This window comes from Nymphalis io, chromosome Z (genome assembly GCF_905147045.1).
Source record: "Nymphalis io chromosome Z, ilAglIoxx1.1, whole genome shotgun sequence".
Lineage (NCBI taxonomy): Eukaryota > Metazoa > Arthropoda > Insecta > Lepidoptera > Nymphalidae > Nymphalis > Nymphalis io.
In genome coordinates this window covers 9,846,061-9,863,317 of record NC_065918.1, presented here as the reverse complement: position 1 = coordinate 9,863,317, position 17,257 = coordinate 9,846,061, and the positions used below count along the sequence as shown (strand labels likewise).

Below are 17,257 nucleotides of genomic sequence, written 5' to 3'. Positions count from 1 at the left end.
TAATGATATTACAACTATAAGCAATATAAAATAAGTACAAGTTAGTTATATCTCATTTCTTCATGTCATGACACATCCAAATTATCTTTATAAATGTATTGAAATTATTTTAAAGGATTCGTAATACTTATTTTTAGATGACATGGCATTCATTTAATACAATTGAATAACCACAAACGATGACGTCATAAAAACAGCAAATAATATGGTTATCAAGATTAAAAAATAATAATAATCGCCATGTAAAAGTTATAATACGTATAATTATAATATAGATACAGATATTGATTAGTTAAATTTGTAGGTTTTTTAATTATAAAATCAACTTGTGATTGATCGCTTGAGGTGAATGTACGGTATTGCTAATTATCGTCGTCAGAAGTGTTGATGTTTTTATTGATTTAGACAAATTATTGTAAATGACCGATAGTTCGATCGATAAGTCGATAAATTTTATGTCTTGTCGTATTTTAAGGTTATTTTTTTATTTTTTTAGGTTGTTTTAAGATTTCTTAGAGCTGCGTTATAGTTATAATTTAACTTAAGCTTAAGCTGTGCAGTTATTCATGTATTGATAAAAAAATGAATACATTCGAGAACGTAATTTATTTGTAGCGTGTGTACCAGTGATTTTTTATAAACAAATAATGAAACCTGAGAGCCGATAGACGGAATGTTCACGCTCAACTATGCAATTTATCAGAAGCTCGGAATAAACGAATTTTGTGGCTACATTAGGTACAAGGAGTGCACTTTGAATACTCAAGTTGTCATCGATCAAATATAATACGTATAGTTTCGTAACACAAAATTTTTTTTTATTTTATCGTATCGTAAACGTAAGATATTTGTATTAAGCTTTTATTATAGACAAGTATGTAATCAACAAACAATCAAACTAAATGGTGAGGCAATTTCAATTATTTTTAAATTAATTTATATTACTATACATATAACCAAATTGAAATGTTGAGATTCGAAATTTGTAAAACAACGAATTTGTAAATGCCCGAATAATGAATTAAATAAAAAAGATATTACTTAATAATTATAAAACCATTTTCCAACCATCGCATGTAACAGACGTTACAGGTTTGAAAAATCCTTACAGAGTTAAATATCTTAATTTCCTTTTAATTTGTTTAGATAGGTATTATTGTAAATATTAAAAGGTATTAGAACTGTTTTCCACAAACTTTATCTTTCTAATACTACAAACTATTAGAAGTTGATAGAAAATTACACCAACTTAATATTAGAAATGGAAGGTACATCCGAGAGACAAAGACTCGGAGATGAAAAGTTTGAAAAGTTTCCGACAAATTTAATAATCCCGGATTCTGCGTAATTGCAGTTCATTATTTATTCTAAATTTCAATCGAATGGAATATATAATGATGTTATATTATTCTCTAAAGGTTTTATTATTTATACAACTTCACTGAAAATATAAAGGAATCACAAATCGTAAATAATGGGATACATAAAACCTTGCTTTTAAAATAGCGTGCATGAGAGATATTCATATATGCAACAAGGATAAAACAAAATCATTATTATACGTGAATAGTGAAATTGTCGTATTTTATTTAAAATGCACTCTGACGTAGATATGCATAGTATAAGTTGGGCTTGGCGAATAACATCGGAAACGAAAATTCCGAAATTGATGTATGTGTCGAATGCGAATAGATATTAAGAATAGACGCTAAGCAGTTGTCCGTGTCCATTTGCATCCCACCTGATCTGAGTATTATAAAGGTCAAACAGCTCTATAAAGGCGGAGCAGAATAGCAGCGGATCAGCGTCCAACGTGAAATATTATTATATTTTTATTGGTATATTTAATCTAAACCATATAGTGACAAAAAAAGCTCATAATCATAAATAGCTGATGCTGGTACATACAATTAGACAAATGTTGGTGCCAAGCAAGTTACATGATTCATATCACATCACACTTACACAGAATTCGTATCTGCAGTAAATTGATTTTCACATGAAACTTGAACGAAATATCACCCAGTAGCGGATCGAGGCAGAGTAGTGCTATAGAGATGGCCCTCGACCCAACTCCGTTCTGTTTGTTAGATAACCATCAACCACAAAGTTTCATGCACCGTGACGACGCGTCGCTGCATTATGAGATGAAAAGTGAACGCCACGCCACGCAACGCCAGTTCTGCTGCCACGACACGGTGCGCCGCTTGATGTGGAGTGAACTGCGGAAGTCATTCGCGTTTTACACATAGACGCAGTTCTGCTTTTTTGATCATAAATCAGATAATTCAGACCAAAATAAAATGCATGGTGGTAATATCAAGAGGTGGTGTTGTGAGGTGGCGCATACAATAAATCTGAAAAAGACCCTGGATGGATATGTCACCGATCGATAAAACGATTATAAAGTCAACATGAAAAATCTAACGACATCGCTCCTTCCCCCGTTATGTAACAACTAATCTAGCGATGAATGATGGCAGTGCTTTCCTCACAAAAGTAATTCGTTCTCTATAGGTTAAGTTCAACCTTAACAATCTTAAAAGAGATTTAGCAAGTAATGTCAAATGTGTGAAACCGAATTACTCGGTTCAAGTATTTAACATTTGCTATATTTTTGTACGAAAATACAGTTATTTCGTAATTTAATAAGCCTATATGGCCCAGATGCCACATGTGTATTCCACCAACCCGCATTGGAGCAGCGTGGTGAATTAAGCTCCAAAATGCACCCAGCAGTGGGACATTCAGAGGCTGATACTGTATTGTATGAATTTACGATAACCCAAGCACACGTGTAACGTAAGTAAAAATATTTTCCATTCAATTTAGAGGGGCTAAATTAAAATAAAAAATAAATAAATTGCAAACTGTACCGGTTCTGATTGATTTTTTGAGAAGTGTTTTTTCGAATATTTTTCCTTGTTGTGGAGGTATACAGCAAACAATATAAATACGATTCATTTAATGAAGAATAAATAACCTCCTTAATATCCGAAATCCGAAATAACGACTTCGTGATAAATTGAAATGTAAGCAGGAGGATAGACTAGTTTAATTATTAGGATTCTGCAGTCCGAACACTGAGCTCTTCTTTGTATAGCAACATGTCCGTATGTTCAGTATCGAACATATCTGCAATTTTGTGAATGTTTGCGCTCAATAAAAAAAAAATATTTGAAAGCCCGTATGTATTGGTACCACCCGCTCATTACATATTCAACCGTCAACAGTGACACTCAGTATTGTTATGTTCCGGTTTGAAGGATGAGTAAGCCAGTGTAGCTACAGGCACAAGTTACATTACATCTTAGATTCCAAGGTTGTTGGCGCATTCCTCTAGAATCTCCTTCGGCATACAGGCCAATTGTACTGCTGAATGAGACGGGCAAACTCTTCGAGAAAATTCTCGCTGCCCGTCTTGTTCAGCATCTCGAGGAAGTGGGACCGGGTCTCAATACGGGTTCAGGGCGGGTCGATCAACCATCGACGCCCTGAATACCCTAAAGACCAGGACCATGGAGGCGGTGGCCCGAGGGGATGTGGTCCTGGCAGTATCGCTGGACGCGGCGAACGCCTTCAACAGTCTTCCTTTCGAGACAATAAGAGAGGCGCTTCAATATCATGGGGTGCCTTCCTATCTTAGGAGGCTTCTGGGGGCATACCTCCAGGATCGGATGGTCCTCTGGGAGGGGAGCGATGGACAAATTGTTCGACGTCAGGTAGGCTGTGGCGTTCCACAGGGGTCCGTTCTCGGCTCAATCCTGTGGAACGTCGGCTTTGACTGGCTCCTGCGGGCACCTGTCCTTCCTGGGATGGGGCTGTTGTGCTACGCGGATGACACTTTACTCACGGCGACGGGGCGATATTTCCAAGAGGCGGCCATCCTGGCCGAAGTTGGAACGTCGCTCACGATGGACCGGATAGAAATGTTGGGCTTGAAAGTCTCCATCTCTAAAACGGAGGCCCTCTTATTCCACGGTCCACATCGGGGTCCCCCTCGTGGAGCGTGTATCACTGTCCAAGGGACAGTGATAAAGGTGAAGGCCCAGATGAGGTATCTGGGTCTGATCCTGGACGGAAGATGGTGCTTCAGGCAGCACTTTGTCCAATTGAGCCCGAAACTCATTAATGCCGCAGCCGCCTTAGGCGCCTCCTACCTAATGTGGGAGGGCCGGAATCACCATGCCGGCGATTATACGCCGGTGTACTGCGCTCCATGGCGCTATATGGTGCACCCATATGGGTAGACGCTCTCACCGATCGTAATAGAGCTCTTCTGAGGAGACCGCAGAGAGTTATAGCGGTGAGAGCGGTACGAGGTTACCGTACGGTGTCGTGGACGGTGGCGACACTTCTCGCGAGTGATCTGCCCTAGGAACTCCAGGCCGAGGTACTCGCGGAAGTGCATCGGTTTCGGGTGGAAGCCAGGGCGAATGGCGACCGTCTAGGATCAGCGGAGGTGGGGCGAATAAGGTCTGTAGCCCAACAAGCTCTCATTCACAGATGGGAGGAGGATCTGAGATCCCCATTAGCAGGCCTGACGACAGTGGAGGCGATCCGCCCCCACTTGAATCGCTGGGTAACAAGAAGGAGCGGCACACTTACGTTTAGACTGACGCAGGTGCTTACCGGACACGGCTGCTTCGGTAAGTACCTGCACGGGATAGCGAAGCGGCAGATATCACCCTCCTGCCATGAGTGTGGTGCGCCACTGGACACGGCACATCACACTTTGACGGAGTGTGCTGCGTGGGGGCCCCAGAGGCATACCCTAGCGGCGATAGTTGGCGGAGACATCTCGCTGCCGAGCGTGATTAACGCTATGCTTGGCAGCGAGAGGTGTTGGCCACTATTGGTGGCGCCAATAGACAGCAAAAGTATTTGTCATAATAAAAAAGTCAACTCACTTATAATTAAGATTTATATTAATATATTAATTATAAATTTTAACTTTATTTAAAAATTTATAAGAATAACCTAATATAATGTAATTGTTTTTATTAAATGAAATACAAATTTGTATAATGACGAATGGCATAATATGGATCGAATAGGTACCCGACTGAATATTAACAATGCAATTATTAGTAGAGGTAACCAGAGCTTTTGAAATATTTTTCTTTTTAGCATTCTTTTTAACGAATGATTGACAATTGTGCAATTCCATCTCCAGTTTTTTGCGAAAATGTTTCTATTTTAAAATTTCCAGTATGAATATGCTGCAATTCTATGAGTTATTGTACAAAATGTACTATGAAAATAATAAAAAAATTTAAAACAATTGCTTATAACACGTTTATTTAAAACTAACTAGCTTTCCCGTTTTTGCGCGTTCAGAATAAGGGTCTACACAAGACGTACATGTATGCATTTATTGAAGGACAAACATATGTTAGGAAATTATTGTATTTTCTGGTCTGGTCTCGGGGCACCTTCGCGGTAGTACGCAAAACAATTCAACAAAAAACATTCATCACAATCGGTTGAATGGTTTATTAATGTGAAGAGGACAAACAAATAATTTTAATTATGAAGGAGAATAAGTAAAAGGAGACTGCTAACAATATATTTTTTTTTATGTTATAGGCAGGCGGACGAACAAATAGGCCACCTGATGGTAAATTTTCACCACAGCCCATAGATGTTGACGATGTAAGAAATAATAACCATTCCTTACATGGCTAATGCGCCACAAACCTTGGTAACTGAGATGTTATGTCCCTTATGCCTGTAGTTACACTGGCTCACTCACCCTTCAAAGCGGAACGCAACAATACTAAGTAATGCTGCTTATCCGCTGAATTACTGATGGTACCCACAGAGACGGGCCTGCTCAAAGCCTTACCACCAGAAAAATACCCTACCACAATAAACGCAAAGATTACAAAACAAGAAATCATTAATTTTATAATATGACTTAATAGTGAAAATGTATTATGTTTAAACTCAAATCGGCAAATTTCATTTCTATTATTTGCATTATTATTCGTAAATGTTAACAATTAATTTTAAGCTTATTGAAATGTATCGTGACATGAATAATTAATTAATGCATTTTCGATGATTATGGAAAACTAGAATACATTGTGGTTTATTTTGATCCACAAACCAAATATAACACAAATGATATAATATATGATATGCTCAATAACACGAACAGAACACTCGAGGTTATCACCTTTCATATATTCAAATGAACATACAAAGTTTCATACAATACAAACATATCGAAATAGTTCATTTATACACCAATGTTACAGTGTTAGTTTTATTCAAATGTTTGATTTTTTTGATTTCATACAAACAGCTATCTCAAACACTATCCTTACTAATATTATAAAAGCGAACATGAGTTGGTTTGTATGTTACGCTTTCGCTTCTTAACTCAACCAATCATCATAAAATTTTGCATACACGTTTTAAGGGATACGGATAAGGACATAGAGTATATAAAATCTTCCCTTCCCCTTCACACATTGATACTGACAGCAGCAGAAATAAAACAAATATTGAACAAATGGCGGTAGAATTTCTTTAACAATATGGGTAATAAAAATGGGTAATGGTTAAAGATAATTTTGATCAGTTGTCTGCTACTATAGTAGTTATAAAATAAACTTTATAAATATTTTTCGGTGTCAAACATTTCCCTTATATTTGCAAATTTTCAAACGTATTCGTCGATTGTTAAAATCTATTTCATATTTTTTACACTTTAGTTAGATCCCTATCTAACTGAAATTTAAAAATGTGATGTCAAGCTAGTATAAATCGTTTAAAAATAAATAATGAACCTACCATATGTAAATAAATCTAATAATAATAATAATGTATATATCAGGTATTTAAAAATAAACAATAAAATTGAAGTTGGAAGAGTTTGCAATACGACCACGGGATCGTTAATTATGATTAATATATTTTTATAATTTTAAAGAAATTGACATTATATCTTAATTTTACCCGTGTGGCCAGTTAAATATAAATGAACATAATTATACCAGGGGCTAATTAAAATTTCCATTATTCACATTGAGCGAGCAGTATTTACATAATAATTATCCTGATCGACGGCGAATGTGATACCTATACCTCGTTGCCATAATTCACATGCTCATTGATTATTTGATGTTTTTTTTTCTTACTAAAATACAAAAATTTCTAATAAATAAGTATTTTGACTGTTCGTCTTGAATAATTTGTCTTAAGTAGTTAATTATTAATGGCGTGGTTAACTACTCATTATTTATTTTTGTTCCACCTTTAATTTTTATTTAATTCAGTAATTTTCATTGAGTTCTACTTTTCCGATAAAAATACAATTAGCGATTCCCTCTGATGTAGTAAATCGTCCAATATTTTACAAAAACGAATTGCTAGGGTCACTTCTCCAACACATGTTGCGGAAAATAGCCGACTGGGCGACCTTCGCTCACTAACCACGGTCGCCGAGCCGATATATTTCAAACTTATAAGTCGCAAAGATTGTGTGGGCCTTGATATATAATAATAAGGTTGTAATTAATCTGAGAGTTGTTGTTAATTTTAAAGCAAAAGTCGTTTAAGAAATGTAAATTCACGATATATGTATGATGATGATGATCCTGACCGATTTCGGCCACGGCAGCCGATCAAAAGAGAGATTAGCCAACTGCGCGGGAGATATTATAGTGCACAAATATCAGTATGTATAAAAAGTAGCTAGAACCTGCTTAAAGTGCTGTACGTACATGACAAACATATCTATTATATTTTTAATTAGGTGTAGGAAATAATGGCTTCTAAGCTTGCTAAATTGAAACTTCCATAAATACAACAATACCTGTAATACAAAGAGTATCGATCTCGAGTTCCGCCCGAGCCCAGCTAGTATGTTGTGTTGAGACATAACAACATAGAAATTGAAACCGTATTCATCCTTCAGAAATGTTCGAGCTCAAAGACACTTCGTTATATTCTTCGGATTTACATATTAATAGAAAAATACAGTCTTATTAGGGTGTGATTTTTATTTGAATTAACTGTTTTATTAGTAGGATAAATAGGAATATTTACTGCATATTACTATTATATATATATTATACTACGACGACAAATACAATATAGAGATGGTGGAAAATTATAATAATTATATCATCGAATGGATCGCGAGTTTTGCCTTTAGTTGTGGTGGTTATATATAAAGCGGTGTGTCATATTGTGCCATAAAATCCTGAAGACATTGATACAATAATAATAAATATTTTTTTTTATTGAGTGTCCAAAGAAGAAAAAAATATAAAAGAAAAAAAAATCTTAATACTGTGAATATAAAAAATAGCATGCAAGGGGCGGTCTTATCATTGAACAATTGCCGCTTACAACGTTTACAGCCCACATTTGAACTTCAAAAAGATAAAACAACCAAATTCGGGGCTTACAAAATAATGAAGTAATATTAATTGTCAATACTCAGTTGTCAGACCCCTAACTATTCTATTTTTAAATCCTGTTAAAGTCATACAGACGAGTCAACGATTTTGCTAATGTTATTTTAAATTGATTGGACTTCTTACGTATAATTGTATGCGGTATTATATTAAAGAGCTACGTCTGCTTACCGCTCCGTCTTCCTACCTCATCGTTGAAGTAAAACACTCCGAATCGTTGGTAATTTAAATATCTTAATTTGATTAAGAGTATTAGGTGCTTGTAATGACCACATTATATAAATTTCATTTTTATATTTAATATATAATAATTTGCTTTCTAATAATTATATTGAATTAGTTCCAAGTAGCGCCTACATAAAATAATCCACCCCGTTTAACCAATTTGAAATCATATTTATTTTACGTAACTAAAAACTAAATAAGAATAATAAAATAGTAACTAAATTGCATAATTTGTAGGTCTTTTTTTAGTAAAGTTCATAAAGGCATTAGCCCTGTCACTACCGATTTAATGACAACATCATCAGAAATATGCCTGCTAAATCTAAATTATATTGGAGTTTTTATCTTTCCACAGGTAACTTGGCAGACCTTATCACGAAACGCACAGAAATGACATTTAGCTTATACTTTATTACAAAGAATCGATTTTATCAATTTTATAAAACAAACAGGTAAGCAATATCTTCTTTACAAGGACATAATCATTTCATTGTTCATAATGAAATAATTTATTTAATATATATTATTATTGAATTGATTATGCCGTCAAAATCAAATTAAATCACTCCTTAAGTGACGTTATTGAAAATAGTATTTTATTGTAAAGTGTACTTGTTATTAGAAAAAAAAATAAGGGTATTTAAGTACATACTAATAATATTTAAATGATATTAGCTAAGATTAATCTAGGTTCCTATAATTTTACACAGTAAAATTGATTTTGAATGTATGTCACAGTCTGGTATTAAATTCAAAATAACAGCAAATCTTCCGCCAGAGAGCGAGTAAAAGTTTGTTAACGATTCTAAATAACGGGGTACGACTATTATGTGGCGCTCGCACCTGCACGCTTGAATGAAGCTACGAAAAATAATAACCTTGATTTGGAAGTAAAAACATTAAAATATTTGTTGACCCTGTTAGCATGACTGCTTTTTACTTACGTTTTTTGGTATTAAGCAAAATAGAAAAAAAATAAGTTAGTTAAATATATATTTTTAGTTTAAAACCTTAAATATATGTTATGCGCAAAATATTTAGAATATTAAAACAAGTCCATTTGCTCAGTGACGCAACTCGAAACGACAAATACAAAATTACGAAAAAAAGAAACATACAAACCTTCAAAAAACAATCGACACAACTTGCTACGTAGCCAATAGATCTCTCAAAATAGTAAATGTAAAAATCGAAGTTACTGTAGCCGTTCAATAACTGCAATACGAAATAGTTTCGAAAACCAGTCGAGGAGTGACGTCACTGTACACTCCGGCCTGATGACCGGCTTTAGAGCTGACCACATAGCCACGTGTACACGTATCTGCATGTTTTTATAAATGTCGTCCAGTGAAGTCTCTTAGTGATTTATTTAAGTTATACGCGGGGAAACCGCCGGCACAGCTAGTATTCAAGAAATTAGTTCAAAAATAATCCTAAAAGATCAGTTAAGGAAAATATATTTATTGACTTGTTTTTCCTTTTTTGTAAATAATAATACCATAAGGTACTACATAATCGCAAACGCCAAACTCTTGATTTCAGATTCGCTGACATTGATATAGATGACAGTTATTATTTTCAACTTTATGTTTCATATAACATCAATGAAAATGAAAACTTATATCCAAATTAATTCTAAAATCTTTGTTCATTTCTAATATTACTATACTTTTTATTATTATTATTTATAAATGATAATTATATGTTTCTTCTTCTAACCTGTTTTCTTGAACAACCGGTCATATTGATTGTCACCCGAAAGGTTTTAGGGCGTCCCGCAGCTTCTTAGAAAATGGTATTTTATTAAGTTTTTAGACACACCTATTTTGAATGGCATAAACGGTATTTATTTATGATTAAAAACTATTGTGAATATCTACTCCGCAAGTTGTTCATCAGAATAACAGATGTGCTATCAAAGACAGAAAAAAGAGCATTAATGAAAAAATAATTTATAAAAATTTTGGTAATTGCATTGTTAATAGTTTTTTATTACATTTAATTTATTTCCACCTTTATTCGATCTTTGAAATTTATACAAAAATTGCATTAGGAGGACTGATGTAAAATAAAAAAAAACTTTATTAGACCATTACAGGAGAAATGTATTTGAGAGAAAATGCTCTTAAAACAAATAGTTCTACGATCTCGTCCGACTAAATTTTAGTATTGATCTGTAATTGAGATAGGGACGATTGTCTATGAAATTGAGATGCATGACATCAATCCGTTATTAATAACAATGTAGAGATTGCCTCTGTGAGATAACTCGTCTATAATACATATATTTCACTTATATTATAAGCCACAGATTTATTTTAAGGTAACATATTTTAGCTATTTTGTTTAAATTCGAGTTTCATTAAATAATATTTTTGTCTTAACATTTTGATGTTGGGTACCTAAAAGCAGATAGACCATCAATGTAAATCATTATTAACGTAGGATAGGAGTGCCTTTCCAGAGATTTCTATTAGACTTGTCGGTCATTCACTAGACTCTATAGTCGAGATGATTACATCCAACTGGTCGGTCATTTATGCCCGAGGCCGTCTTTGAGCTTTCCCCAACATTAGTACGCAATCTTGCGAACAGCTCACAAGATGTATATTTTTGTTATCACATTTAGCGCTTATTCGAACATATTGGAAGAATTGAAATGTATGTAAAATAAACCTATTCTGTACATGAACATATCAATCATTATATAAAAAAAACTTTTTAAAATAAAATTCGCTCTTCTGCTTTCCATCTCTTGTGTGAATTACGGATTTCATTAAAACTTTATACTTAATAATAGTGATCTAATTTGAATAATAATGAAAATAAAATGTGCTTAATTAAAATTCATGGGTCCTGTCCAAACAATGATCCTGTTTTGTTATGTTAATACATTAACTTTCAATAACGTGACAGATTTTACATTTAATTTGTGTTGAATGATATATATAAAATATGTTAGCTTATGTACGATAAACGCATGATAGATAAGATGCTTAATTTTTTGTATTCGTTAAGTAAAACGTGTAAACTATTTACTGTCTGACTACGGAATACAAACTGAAGTAATACGTTTATTCAAATATCCTTTTTCAGAAAAATAAAAAGATTTTTTGACTTTAAAATTTTTTATTTACTAAGAAAACCCAAAGCCAGGCAAAAGTTGTATGTTGTCTCAAAGGAAGCACTGCAGGTTGGTGGAAAAACATCTGGTAGAAAGTGTTTAGTGAAGAAACATCTATCTATCTACAGATAATAGGTGAATAAATATAATTGATTTTATAGATAATTAAATATTAGCTTTGCAGTGGTGATTTTTAACTTTCCGGCGTAACATGTTACAATTCTAAACGTATATATTACATATTTTATTTTCTCAGTACGCTAATACAATGAAACCTTGAACGAGTCGATTGCATGAAGTTGAATAGTGAATGTTTTGAAGATCAAAACTGCGTAAAATCTTTAGTTGCAAAACCACAATTACAGGAATTAATTCTCGAAATTTCAAATAGTTAGCTACTCTGGTTATACCTTTTATATATAAATAGATACCAGCAGTTTAGAGCAATCGAAAAGCGTAATTATCAGCATACTTGATTTTAAGCTTCACGTACCTACGTTTCATTATACAGAAGTTAGTAAATATCTAAATTACCACAATAAAAGCTATTTTAGTAAAACGTTTCTAAATGACAATAAATCTGAGGATGTATCGACGACCTTCAATAATATCGTTGAAGCCATTTATAAAAGAAACATTCTTGTGAATATTTTTATAATATTTTCCTGGAACTAATGAAGTATTATAGCTAAATTATAGACGGATAATTTATAACAATAAAATAACAGATATTTTAAATTTATTATATAATTTATTCGCATTTTTTTTATGATTAAAGTAAATACATAAATAATGTAAGAAATTGTATAACTTTACATAGAACATCACATTTATAATAATAGTGTGTTTGTTACCATTTTAATGACGGTTTGAATGCACGGAAGGTTGAATATTTGACGATATTTGCGCTCCGAAAAAATTTTGCAAAATGGACGGCTTAAATAATTAGCCGACCTCGGTTGTATGAATATTATTGATCACTTTATTTGTTGCTATGTATTTGATAATATTGGCTGTTACATTATATACGAAGCTGACGGTATAATAATGATACTTAGTATTATTATTAATTTCATAACTAAAACAAATGAATTTTGAAAAATATATTAGAGATTATTCACAAAATATTTTAAAGCGAAATAAGTACGAATCGTGAAGGGCCCCACTAGCCCATTAGGCTATATCGTTCAGTGGAACAGAGGGCCGAGCCGGTTTCGAACACAGACAAAGAATACTCACACAGTAACAGGATAAGTGAAAGCACAGCCGGCGCGGCTGCATCTTAGCCGGCTGTATACAGTGGGCTCAAAACATTAGATTTTACATAATGAAAGTAAATCTATTATTAATAAGGTATAAATTAATATTGAATTATATATGCTTCCACTTCTATTACAATTTAAGCGCGTATCGAAGTTTATTTTCAATTCAAAACATTTTTCGTTGCGTCTTTTATTTCCGTTTTCAAAGATACATTTTGTGGGTACGAACTTTGTGGTGAATTTTTAAACATGGTAATGGAATAAACTTTGACAATATTCTAACCTTACCATTTTTAGAAATGAGAAAGTTTGTGTGTTTTAAAGGCTGAACAGATTGTTATTTAGATTTGTATATTATAAGTTACTTATGTCGTAGAATTGGACTTAGAATACTTATTTTAACAATGTATTCACAAAAAAATCCTTGCTCAAAAAAAACTCTTTCAAGTATCTCTTTTTTTTGTAAAATATTCGACTTAGATATTATCCATGCTTGTGTGTATTATTTTATCTATTATTTTGATCGGTTTTATTTTTGATAACTAAATCGAATTTTTAGGATAAGTGAAATATAATATATTTACTGAAAACAAAAATATTTCGATAGTTTGTACATTTTTTGCAGTGATACTAGTTGAAAGCGGATTTAAAAAACGTTTCTATTAAACAAATATATAATATAACTACGAAAAATATGAAATAATGTTACGTACTTAAAAATTGATGTGTGAATTTCGAGTTTATAATAGTCAGTTTTAATAATGTAAGAAACCCCTTACATTAGATCTTTTCATGTTAAGTCGACAATATTTTCTTTCAAGGAGCTTAACAATGGAGATCGTTTTCCCTGACGTAGTATATCTATTGGCATTTATGTTAAAAATATTGCTCGTCACTTGTCATTATAATAAAAGACATTTCAGAAAATCATCTTTATCTCATCGACGTTATCGTTTTATTAAGTTTACCTTTTACGCTTATTTTTGTGTTCCGACCTCCGCAGTTCATTGCAAGCGAACCACTTAGAAATGATACTTAAATACCTACTTTGCTTATCATTATATATAACATAAATAATTTAAGATAGTGTAAGTAAGTCAACTAAAAAAATCAGAATTTGATGTCGTTGTATATTATATTTTAACCGACTTATTTTAAGATAGAATATTAATATTAATATAAAACTCATTATACTCATAATATGCACGCTTAGAAACAGTTAGATAAGTTTTGTAATGAGTTATTTTATTACCAAATGAGTTTTGTAATGATTTTATTTCTCCGTAACTTTAACGGTTTATGCGTCAGATTAAGCTCACATTTTTAAAAAAATTAGAATTATTTGTTAACACTTTCGTAACTCAAGCAGTTTTTATCATGTTAGGGTTGTAAATCCGCGCTGCGGTTTTTCACACCATAAAGGAAGGAGTCGCTTGCATTGTTCAACTCACCTTGAGCCAGAGCCGGCACGAGGGCACCGCTCCAAATTACAAGGCACACACATAGAAACATTTTGCAATTGTCTCTTTCAATCATAAGCAAATAATGTATTTTTATAACCTGACACTAATACATATTATTGTCACACACACGTCCACACATAAACGGAGAAATGTGAATAAGTTTTAGTATCTCGCGCGAAAGTAAAAGTTTCCCATTTGCTTTTCGTACGTGGAACGGCGCGCGAGTTCCGGGTCGTTTGCAAAACAACGTATCGGACATGCGCTCGTGGCGGACTGTCATGGTTGCCGCGCCCGCGGTTTGCCCCCACCGAGCCACCCGCCTTTCACCGTTACAATTCGAAGCCCGAAAGACGGGCGTTGAGCAAGGCTATATGACGATTGACATTCAACAAAAACAGCACGATTAACATACGGAAATAGCCTGTTGACATGACAATTGTAGTAAGAACAAGACGACTGACAGACCTTTATGGAGAATTCATACTCGACGAACAAATACAGTAAGCGAAAGGAATAGAAATATTATATATCCTATACAATACAAGAATTGCTCATTTACTTTTACAAGAGAATTGTATATTTTATAATATAAATGTTAATAAATCAAATATAAAAATAGTATGAATATAAATATATTGCGAAGTTCAGTCGGTTTGGATAAATGAGATTTGAGTAAAATTTATATATCATACACACATACTATATACTTAATAGTGGTAGAGTGCCTTACTTAGTACTAAATGCCTCGTCTGGGCAGGTACCACCCACTCATCAGATATTCTACCGCAAAATAGCAGTACTTGGTATTGTTGTGTTCCGGTTTAAAGGGTGAGTGAGCCAACGTAATTACAGGCACAAGGGACATAACATATTAGTTCCCAATGTTGGTCGCGCTTTGGTGATGTAAGCGATGGTTAACATTTCTTACAATGCCAATGTTTATGGGCGTTGGTGACCACTTACCATCAGGTGGCCATATTCTCGTCCGCCTTCCTATTCTATAAAAAAAAACTTAGAAATTTGTAAATTAGACCATAGCAATTCTGAATTATGACGAAGTTGCTGGTATAGTGCTAGTATTAGTATAAAGTAAACTCAAAGTAAGAAATAGAACATCTATTACATAAGCAAGTTAATAGAGAAAAATACCGCGGGGAAATACAAACAGAACATACTGGTAATTATATCGTGCAATGTAAAAATAAATAAATAATTAATGAAGAAATTTAGTATAAATAGATATAATGTAAACAACAGATAAACATAATGTAAATGTAGTTCGTACAAATATACTGGCACGATGCTTATGTGAATTAAGCATATGCGAGTACAATTAAGTTGTAGTTAGCTAAGTTTGCTGTGTTAATTTAAATACATATATATATGTATATCATACTGATATAAAATAATATACGTACGGTTGTAAATTATAGATAGGATAATTATATTTATTGACACTTTGAGTTTCGACCTTCAGAACCAACCCCGTGGACGGCTGGAGACCAAAGTGGCAAATGAAGAATTAAAGGCTATTGTAGAAGCGGATCCATCACAAAGCACTTCAGAGATAGCTGCAGGCTTCGGGGTAAGTGATAAAACTGTATTAATCCACTTAAAACTAAAAAAACTTTAACAATACCTCATGAATTGAGTGAATCGAACTTGCAAACACGCGTCGACTGCTATATTACTTTGCTCAACCGATACAATAATGAAGGGATTTTAAATCGAATCATTACTTGTGATGAAAAGTGGATACTGTACGATAATCGGACTGAACTGACTGAACCCTAGAGACCCAGCCAAATCCTGCCCTAAACGAAAATTGACTCAGAAAAAGTTACTTGTGAGTGTTTGATGGACTAGCGCCGGTGTCGTTCACTACAGCTTTCTAAAATCTGGCCAAACGATAACGATATGGCAGATATCTATTGTCAGCAACTGCAAACCATGAAGGAAGAACTAGCTGCTAAACTACCGAGATTGGTCAATCGCTCTAGGCCACTGCTGCTTCACGACAACGCAAGACAAACAACCACTAAGTTAGATGAGCTACAATTGGTATGTCTGCGACATCCACCGTACTCCCCGGACCTTGCTCCAACAGATTACCATTTTTTTCCGGAATTTGGACAACTTCTTACAAGGAAAAATATTCAACTCCGATACGGCGGCAGTCCAAACCGCCTTCTGAGAGTTTATTGATTCTCGCCCCCATGGTTTTTTTATTAAAGGGATCAATGAACTATGAGATGGCAAAAAATTATGATTAATTAAATATATTTTACAAAAAAAAAAAATTAACTATATTCCTCCCGTACAAAACGCCAATTTTATATGTAAGGACCTAATACCAACCTAACCGAAAAGAATTACTTAAGTATGAGTATTTTCAAACAACCTACTCCACTACCTGTTGGAATATGTCAAAACTATAAAAAGTACTAAAACTTGTCAATGATCTTATCTCGATATTTTTCAAAAGAATTAATGTCATGTTTATGCAAAAACGATTGTGTAAATAATGCATTATTTTAGAACAATTTTGATCACCATATAAAAGGTATTATTACCTTTAAGTCCTTGAGTCAACCTTAAAAGATAGATATTTTAAGGTTGACTCAAGGACTTTTTTAGAACTTTTCAAGAAGTACAATTCCATACATACATGATTTTATTTTTGTGTAATTTAAGCGTTTACATAGTGCACGTAACGGAATCTCTAAAAAGAAATAAATTTTCCCCGTTTTT

At 33.5% G+C, this 17,257-nt stretch overlaps 1 protein-coding gene across 1 annotated transcript in view; it reads right to left on the bottom strand.

Annotated features, from left to right (window-relative positions):
• Positions 1-14,766, bottom strand: part of LOC126780657 (CUB and sushi domain-containing protein 1) — a 50,660-nt gene extending 35,894 nt beyond the window's left edge. The window contains exon 1 of the mRNA XM_050505282.1: positions 14,495-14,766. Within this exon, the coding sequence (XP_050361239.1) occupies positions 14,495-14,579 (85 nt within the window). The 5' untranslated portion in view covers positions 14,580-14,766. The remainder of the gene's footprint in view (positions 1-14,494) is intronic.
• Positions 14,767-17,257: the final 2,491 nt, after the last annotated feature.